Source organism: Adiantum capillus-veneris, chromosome 3 (assembly GCF_014529385.1).
Source record: "Adiantum capillus-veneris isolate H3 chromosome 3, ASM1452938v2, whole genome shotgun sequence".
Lineage (NCBI taxonomy): Eukaryota > Viridiplantae > Streptophyta > Polypodiopsida > Polypodiales > Pteridaceae > Adiantum > Adiantum capillus-veneris.
Genome location: NC_140933.1, coordinates 90,725,490 through 90,735,208, shown reverse-complemented (window position 1 = coordinate 90,735,208; position 9,719 = coordinate 90,725,490). Strand labels below are relative to the sequence as shown.

The 9,719-nt window shown below is 44.0% G+C and overlaps 1 protein-coding gene across 1 annotated transcript in view; it reads right to left on the bottom strand.

Annotated features, from left to right (window-relative positions):
• Nucleotides 1-5,620: 5,620 nt before the first annotated feature.
• The window catches only part of LOC147461294 (Clathrin adaptor complex small chain family protein), a 36,808-nt gene continuing 32,709 nt past the window's right edge, over nt 5,621-9,719 (bottom strand). Inside the window, exon 7 of the mRNA XM_086508870.1 lies at nt 5,621-5,946. Coding sequence (XP_086364996.1) covers nt 5,889-5,946 — 58 coding nt within the window. The 3' untranslated portion in view covers nt 5,621-5,888. The remainder of the gene's footprint in view (nt 5,947-9,719) is intronic.

Below are 9,719 nucleotides of genomic sequence, written 5' to 3'. Positions count from 1 at the left end.
ACTTAAAGGCGACTGTGCCTTTAAGCAAGAGAACCTAGTCTAAAGACTACAAAAGGCGAGAGAAAACCGCTCTCAACCGATGCCCACTGGCTGGCTGTGATCGTGTGCATCCGGCTGTCCTGCTCCCATGTAAGTCCATACACCACCATACGTACCGCACATGTACTGCAAGTATGTACGCAATACCTATATATCTCCCTCGTGCACTATGCCATCATGAGTCAACAAACGACTGGCAACCCCAACTGCAAATGCTCCCACTGCAGCTGCGATATCCGGTCTCAAGATCAGCATCTCATACATGAGACCACCGAATGCCGATGCAATGCTAGCGGGCCCTGCTAGCTCTACGGAGCATGCATCAACATATATATCCCTGGCAATAGGCATCTCTGACTGACAAGGCGTGTCAGCCACATGCATCTCCTGACTGTCCGCAAAAGACGCATCAACCTGTCGTGCAACCTCAGATCAAACTAGCTGCTCTAGGTGTCTGTTGGAAGACATATCCTGCACAACTATATCCCCATGCTCACTGTCGAGCATAGAAAGGAATGATTGCATAATCGCTAATGTCTCAGCCTCCTCTGCAATCATCCACTGTAAACATGACCACTCAATCTGTTGTGACTCACTAGAGCTCTCATGCTCTAACTCCTTATAAATAGACTCTTGCACAACGTCCTCCTGTCGTGACTCACTAGAGCAAGACCGCTCTACTTGTCTATCCTGCATAGAAGTATCTTGCACAACTGACTCTCTGCTTTGCTCAGTCACTAGCAAAGCATGCATGTCTGACTTTGTCACCTCTCTGTGTGACTGCTCAAGTCGTGCCCCAACTTTGTGCACAACAAGCTCACTACTCTGCACTCCATGCAAAGCACCCTGCAACCCATGAGCAAAAGAGATTGTCCGGGTCTCTCGCTCTCTGCATGGCTGTAACAAGATTGAGACTCGACCATCTCGCACCAGTACTACGTGCAATGGGTACCATGTGCCAACTCTAGCACCTCTCGCAATCACCAGCCAACCCGAATGCAACACAAAAGATCGCTCAAGCAGCGATACCCGACATCCACTATCCCGTAACTGTCTGACTGAGATCAAATCCCGTCTCAGATCTGGCACATAACGCACATGACGCAGGATAAATCTCATACCACTGGGCAAGGACAAACATACGTCTCCTGCACCCTCAATGTCATACACAACACCATCAGTCATGTGCACACAACCAAGCCTCCCACTAGAAAATGTGCTAAACCACTCACGATGCGACGTGACATGAAATGTAGCATCTGAATCTAGTAACCAATGTGAAGACAATGTGGAATCCAATATGCAATCCGTACACATAAGATCGTCTGAAGACAAGCTAGATGTAAATGTGACATCGCCGTCACAAGCATACTCAGTAACCACCGTACTGATCTCACTAGTATCTGTCATGCCCAAATTTGCATCACGCATATGTCGCCTCCGTTGTCTCAAACGCCTGAAACATTGACGCCTAATGTGCTCTCTATGTCCACAATGCCAACATGTCAAGTCTCTATGCCGTCGAGACTTGCGTGTGGGACCAATCCCTCCCATGGACATAGAAGTGGGACTAGACTCCCCTGTAGACATGGATGTTGCGTACATAGCATGTAAACTCTGCCATAAAGCATGAGTTGTAGTCTCCCTCGAGACCTGCCAGTAAACAGACTCAACCAGATGCAAACAAATCGTAGACATGGCTAACTCATCAAGATCCTGCCAATCATCATCACGCATAAACTAAGGCTTCGCCGATAAACCACGCAAGGGTTTATCCTGCCCCAAATCCACCAATGCAACAAGCATATGCTCCTTCTAAGCAACAAAATCTGCACCATCAAACTATGTCAGACCATAACGCTGAAGTCAAATGAAAAATCAGCCATAATGCTCGCAAAAGAGCAACCAACAATGAGTAGCAAATGTCAACCAAATCAGCCATAAACTGGCTCGAATCGCATCAACAAAATTCTGCAAATATGGCTCAAAACCTGATGCAAAATTGCACCAATAACCGTGCAAAACCTTGCACAAAATCACAAGCCAATATGACTCGAATCCGGGTACCTAGCTCGTAGCCACACAAGCATGTATCACTCCTGTGAGTGTGCCAAGATAATTGTACGCCTGTCAAACCGTGAGCTAATCACCAAGCCCACATTGTGCGGTATCGATGCATACACATGCACAAATCTCCCACCTACAGACAACACCGCACGCAAATGCTGAGTGCAACCCGCAATCTCTACCTAGATCGCATAAATGATGCGCATAAAACTCCTGGGAAAATTTCGCCAGAGTTTCGTCAGTAAAACGGCCACAAAACCAGTAACCAAACTGACTGCACGCTCAAAACTATGAGCAACCAAAGCGCATCAAACCGCACTCCAAATGCATTCACCAATCTCCACACTTTGCATACATCATTGCAAACACCTGCAAATCTAGTACACAAATATCTGCTCTACCTATGATGACTGCCAAAAAACATGCTCGAGGCATACATTGCCGAGCTCAAAATGCAATCACATTAGTCTCCCTGAGCATCAAACCACATAAGGAATACATCGTATCCTCCCACCTGTGAGGAAACTTGCAGCAAATATCACTCTCATATCTCCTCCACACACAATAAACAACTGCTGCTGCAGAAAATTCAGCGTTCAAAATTTTAAAATTCTGATATGACGAGCGCGTCCGGAGCATGCCAAAACCCCAAGGTAGACTCTGGATCACATGTATCCAAGTCCGGGTGTGAAAGCTATGCCAAAAACCTCCGTTTTGGCCCAAAAACGCAGCACAAACTGCCAAAAGAGGGCTGAAAAATGAAGGTCCTCAACCGTAGCTCGAATGAGGTTTTTGATGGCTCGAATGGCTTCGAAAGGGGGGTAAAACAGCAGGACGCCTGCTGGAAACGCTCTCGGAAAGCTAAATTTGCCGATGCCGAAGTCGAAACCCTGTTTGCACTCTTGAAAGTGCGCGCGCGCGCGGGGGCGAAAACAGCAAGCACAAAACCTCGCTCTGATACCAATTGAAGGGGATCGGGGAGCACCACAGACGGAGAGAGTGAGAGAGAGAAGGAGACATACACGATGTGGGTGGGGAGACTCAAAAGAGTGAGCAGCCCCCTATACACTTATGCTATGTATAAAGTATACAAGTCAGTGGACGCCCAGACTCTGGGCGGCCAGGCAAGGCACATGCGCCTATACCCCAACACTAATGTGAGATGTGCTAAAGGTGTATGGTATGTTTTGATATTGTGCCAAGTATACACTACAACATCACCATAGATATTTGCTCGAGCTTTGCTATGCTCGTAAAATCTCGCTCGGCCTATGGTAGGACGCACCCCAAACACCCCAAAAAAAACACCGTTTGAAAGAGGCTTTCTACCAGAAAAGAGACCTTTCCCAAACCATACTTCTCATATATATCTTTGAGGGTTACAATTCATTCTCACACTAGATTGAGGACACAAATGCAAGTGCTTATAACAAATCACAGTACCTATTGCAAAGCAGGCAAACAAGAAAACTTGGCACTGTCAAAATCGGCCTGGCAGAATGCTAAAGGTATCAATCCGATCAATTAGCTTCTGGTTATTAGAAACTAACAAAGCTAAAGGCAAGACCCTTAAAACAAAACTTTGAAAAAAAAAGTCTCTTCTTTGTGGACCAACATGTCTCACAACAGATAGAACAGTGAATGTGGCTTGCTGCACTTTAATGGATGTGTACGCATACTCTACGCAGCTAGTGGAACTCATCGACAAGCTCTTGCAAAGCAACAATCACATAATTATGCACCTCCTTGGTGGTTTGTGTGCATGAGTGTGCGTGCTACTCTGAGCCACACAAACGCATGTATGTACATGCCCACAATGAGCAACAAGCCAATGATGTAATCACATACCTACATATAGCAAGCTTGTGGGTGGATGTATTGAAAAGAGAGAGAGAGAGAGAGAGAGAGAGAGAGAGAGCTTGTGCCCAATTAGTGCTCATTAAGAGAGAACATGGCAAGCATCTAGTGTCATTCTCTGTCTACAATAATTGATCTATTTGTTGTATAGTTATTGCTCGTGTATTCATTGCTAGAAAATTCTATGTATGTTGAAGATAATATCTCACTCATCATTGACCATATTTGCTTCAACAACTAATTTTTTGGGTTGCTAGGGGCAAGTCCTCTCTCTCTCTCTCTCTCTCTCTCTCTCGTGCTCACGGGTTGTAGATGACTAGAAATGCTTTGAGGATGGATTTGGTTAATATTTAAAATCTTCATGTAAGGTGCCCTAAAGGGTTGAACTTTTGAGATTCTGTGAGATAATGCTCCATGTACAAAGGGAAAGCTAGCCTTTTTTTCAAAAACTAAAATGTATTCTTTACAATTTGGTTAAGTTTTTAAATCCTCATGCCAAGTGCCCTAAAGGATTTTGGTATTTTTTGAGTCCATGTATAAAGGGGACTATCCAGTTTTGCAAAAACTAGTATGTATGTTTTGCTTTGGTCCTACTGTGAGATGTGCTAAAGGTGTATGGTATGTTTTGATATTGTCCCAAGTATACACTACAACATCACCATAGATATTTGCTTGAGCTTTGCTATGCTCGTAAAATCTTGCTCGGCCTATGGTAGGACTCACCCCAAACACCCCAAAAAATAAAGCGTTTGAAAGAGGCTTTCTACCAAAAAAGAGACCTTTCCCAAACCATACTTCTCATATATATCTTTGAGGGTTGCAATTCATTCTCACACTAGATTGAGGGCACAAATGCAAGTGCTTATAACAAATCAGTACCTATTGCAAAGCAGGCAAACAAGAAAACTTGGAACTATCAAGATCGGCCTGGCAGAAGGCTGAAGGTATCAATCCGATCAATTGGCTTCTAACTATTAGAAACTAACAAAGCTAAAGACAAGACCGTTAAAACAAAACTTTGAAAAAAAAAAGTCTCTTCTTTGTGGACCAACAAGTCTCACAACATATAGAACAGTGAATGTGACTTGTTGCACTTTAATGGATGTGTACGCATACTCTACACAGCTAGAGGAACTCATCGATAGGCTCTTGCAAAGCAAAGTCACATAATTATGCACCTCCTTGGTGGTTCCTACGACATTCTTCCTGAATGTTTAGAAAAAACAATGCAGCGGCTACATTCACTGACATGATCCACAAGCCGGATAAAGACCCTACAACATTCACATTGTACTCCTCCAGTTTATACTTCTAGTGGATAGGCCCATTGCTCGTTTCAACACGAGAGAGAGAGAGAGAGAGAGAGAGAGAGAGAGAGAGAGAAGAAGAAGAGAATTTTAACGTCGTGGGAAACTATCCAAAGAGACCTTAAAGATCTATCCGACGAGGAGAGTTGAACTCAAGACCTGTTATTCAAGAGGGAAATGGCATAACCAATCTACCACACTTGGGTGATAGAAAGGTTATACCATTTTTCTCTTCTTATTAGCGCACGCACACACACACCCGAGAAGAAGAGAATTTGAACGTCGTAGAGAGAGAGAGAGAGAGAGAGAGAGAGAGAGAGAGAGAGAGAGAGAGTCTCACCTCCATGACCTACACAAAAACGCCAAAAAGCTTTATAGATGGCTAGACATGCCCCGTATGATATTCTTGAGCCTTCCTTTCAGAGAGTGTTGCACAGAATACTTATGGCCAATTATTTGGCTGTTGCAAACAATACTTAAAAACGTCCGACTCTTATCTTAACCGTGGCATGTACCATAAGACGATGGTTCATTAAATAAGCTTGCCATCATTCCAACAAGTCACTTTAACGCTGAATAATGGTTTTGCAGATGGGGTAGAGAATCCTTGCAACAGCTTCATCTCTTCCCACTAGATTTGAGTGCAATTGCTATCATGTCCGCAAAGCTTTCCTGCCTGAGATCATGGAGCAGCTTATAAGTAAGCTTATACAGACTTCAGCAAGAAAATTTGATTATGAATAAAACCGACTCAATTTGTCAATAGCAACATACATTGATTCAAAGCAATGTAGCTGCATATTGGAAGCAATCTTGGCAGATGCAAAACAGGAGAAAGCTAACACTTCTACCCATTGAAAACATGACCATTTCAGATAATTAGACCACAATAGACACACACACAGACACACAACACACAGAAATGAAATGAAATGTACTATTAACAACTGCAGAAGGCCAAAATGACCTATGAGACCAAAATACAACCATCATCTGAAAATAACAACTGTCTGGGTAAAAATAACTGAAATGTAATGTACTGAAATGAAAACTAATACGACATCTCTGACAGTAGAAAACCAGTGAGGGCAATAACAAAGAAGGAGAGTATATCAGCTAATGAGCTGCCTCCTGGGCCTCTGAAGTGTAAATCTCCTCCATAGTGAAAAAACGAATAGGCCTTGCTCGGTCTCTGACAATGATGACCTGAAACTTCCTCTTGAGTCCGTGGCATTGCAATGGTCTGCTCGCTTCAAATAGTTAACGTCTTACAGGTCATGCACCACGTTTCTGTCCTGCAAATCAGCCACTATTGCTACCGAGCCTCGGCCGTTTTGTTTTGTTTTATGAGTCAGGGATGGGTACCCTTTGACGTCTCCCCATAAAAGAAAGGAAAAAGATTAATATATACAATCAAAATAAAAAAGGGAAAGAGACAACAAAGACTCCATTGCACCCATACTCATAGGGCAAACGCTTTTGTCACTAGTTTCCCGTGGTCTACGTGAGGTCCTCTCCCCCAAGAGGCCAAGCTTATCTACCCTCTTAGAGCAGTGCCCTTCAGGGACCCACATCGCTAAATGTTATGGGCGTGACGACGACCAAGTACCTCATATCAGAAGCCCAGATACTGTTGGACTCGCTTCGGCCTTCCAATTGGAGTTTCCTCCACAAGGTAGCTTATAGCTCAACAACTAAACTGCCCTTGTAGCCCTGTCAATCAAGATACCGCACGCTCTATACTCTCAGCGTATCTCTGACTGGTGCTGGTAGGTAGAAAACATGAGATCTGTCTCTGTATTGGCCCTCTATGCTCTAGTCGTCTGCTCCTCAAGTGTCTCCCTGAGTCTGCATATCTCAATTAGGTATACGCCTAAGCATCTCTGATCTGAGTAATCCATAACTCTAGAGAGCAATCCAAAGCCCTCCCGAAAGAGGCAGTGAAAACGACCTCTGATCTCATAGTATGTAGGACGCTAACAAATACAGTGCTCATCGGTCTCCAGTGCTAGCGGCCATACCTGACACATGCTGTTCAAGTGGCACTCCAGTATATCTGCCAACCTCTATCTCTAGCTGATGTAAAGAGGTACAAATCTGACCAATCACACGTCGTAATGCATGTTATAAATGTGTATCTCGGTCTAATAATGAACCCATCATCTGTAGTGCGGAGGAGATGCTCTAGATAGAAAGCCATCTTCGTCCCTAACTCATCTGTTGGTGCCAACCATGTCCTGCTAACATCAATCTATGTGATGTCCTATCTGATGAACTGGTTAATCTCTGTACGCTTGAGTATGAGCAAAGCCGCATCTAGTGAGTACCAAAATGGAGGTAACCTATCCATATTAAAACCATGTAACCAAACCATGCTGACATCTGTGCATACCAACATGTAGTATCCCCAGCACTAGCTAACTGCTTCGATGACTCCAAAGCTACCCAAGCATATCTGTGTCAAGGAAGCTCCAACAGGCTATGTATAAATGAAACAGATGTAGTGAGTGCCTCAACTGTAATAGGAGTCGCACCAAGCTCTACTCTGATGATCTCATGTGGGACTGAGGCCTTACTACGAATCATCCTGGAAATCATGGTGACTAAAGGTCTCTCCATAGATTTCCAACAGTGTGTGCCTCCCTGTCTTCTTTGGCGGTCCAAGCTAGGACCCCATATCTTGACTCCATATACTAAAGAAAAAGTGACTAGAGTATCAAAAAGCCAAAGCTTCGTGCGAGGCTCCTAAAACTGTACATGTGAGCACATCCTCTCTAGAGAATCCAAGGCAGCATAGCCTCTAGTCAATCTGACATCAGCAACCCCTCTCAAGGAAAAGGACAGACCAAAGAAAAGCACTCCCAAGTAAGTGTATGAATCCACATACACTGTGTCCTGGCCTTAGTGAAGTAAGGTGCAGATCTCCTCACCCACTATGGAGTGGTATTAAACACCATAACCTTGGTCTTCCTAAGGTTGACTGCCATACCACTCTCTTGTGAATATAAGTGTAATGCATCTAACTGCCTTAGCATTCCCTCCGGTGACTTTGCAATCAACAAAATGTCATTTACATATAAGAGAAGAGGGATCCATACACCTCCTAGCTGAGCTCCTCTATCTCCTCTTGTCGATATAATTTGTAAGCTCGTCAATCTACAGCCAAAAAGTGCCGGAGAAACGGGCATCCCTGTTTCACTCCAATGGTGGAGGTAACAGGTATAGATAGACCCTCTGGAATTGTGACCCTACCAATCATTGTGTCATACAAAGCTGAAATCCCCCATACAATCTCACTGGGTACCCCAATATCGTACATCCTCAGTAAGAGCCTAGCTATGGGAACCGTATCAAACACTTTGCGGAATCCACAAAGCAACAATATATCCGTTTCCCTGAAAATCTGCCCTTCTCAATTAATGCTCTAAGAGTAAGAATACAGTAAAGAGTACCTTATCCTCTCCGGAAATCTGCCTGTCCCTATGCTCTAAATTGCAACCTCTGCCCATCTCTGTAACTCATGCTCGAGAATAGATGCATATGGCTTGCCAATGTGTGATCAATCATGATAGTGCAATAGTTAGCCTGCAGAGTGGGATCTCTTGACTTGTGTATAGGCACAATTGTGTTGGTGCTCCGGAAACCTTCACACATAGCTCTATCGAGCACATGAGCCAAAAGCGATGCTAACATATCTCTAGCATGTACTAGCCTGTACTAAGCCTGTCTATAGCCTCACGCACCATGCTATCTGTGAAAAAAGTAGAGGATTGAGGACAAATCTCTGGTGGATCTGGAATGGCATGCTACCCTGGTACTATATACCAATCAGCTGCATCTGTTCCCATGTATCAAGCGAAGTAACCTGTAATGGAGAGCTATGCTTCAAAGGAGTTTCCGTGCCTCTTTTGAATTTTGTCCCAGGAAAATCTGATGTAAATCCCTCTCCAATTGTGCTAAGTAGGCTCTTTTCTTCCACTTGATGAGGCATCTGAAAAGAATATGCAATCTCCTATGAGAAGTAGATCCAAGCACAACCTCTCTCTGCAATTGTGCTCTCATCTCTCCGCAATCATCATCATACCAACTGTTCTGCAGATCAATACCGGTTTGTGCTCTGCCTGAGGATCGTGAATGCGGGAAGGCCATCGTTACCCATGTATGTAAAGACTAGCAAAGCTGGTGAATGAGCTCCTCTAAAGGCAAATGAGGATTCACATCACATAGAGAGCGAAAGATCTTTGAAGTGTAAGCCTAATCAGTCTCCTTAGTAAAATGATATCGTGGGTGAGAGCTCCACAGTATACTAACAATCCAATGAGAGATAAATATGAGTGATCCGCTGCTATCCCAATAGGTCTAGGTGATACCATAAAATCATAAATATGAGGTATCATCTCAAGTGGGGCAAGAAGGTAGTCTACTGTGGTCTCTCCTCTCAATGTTATT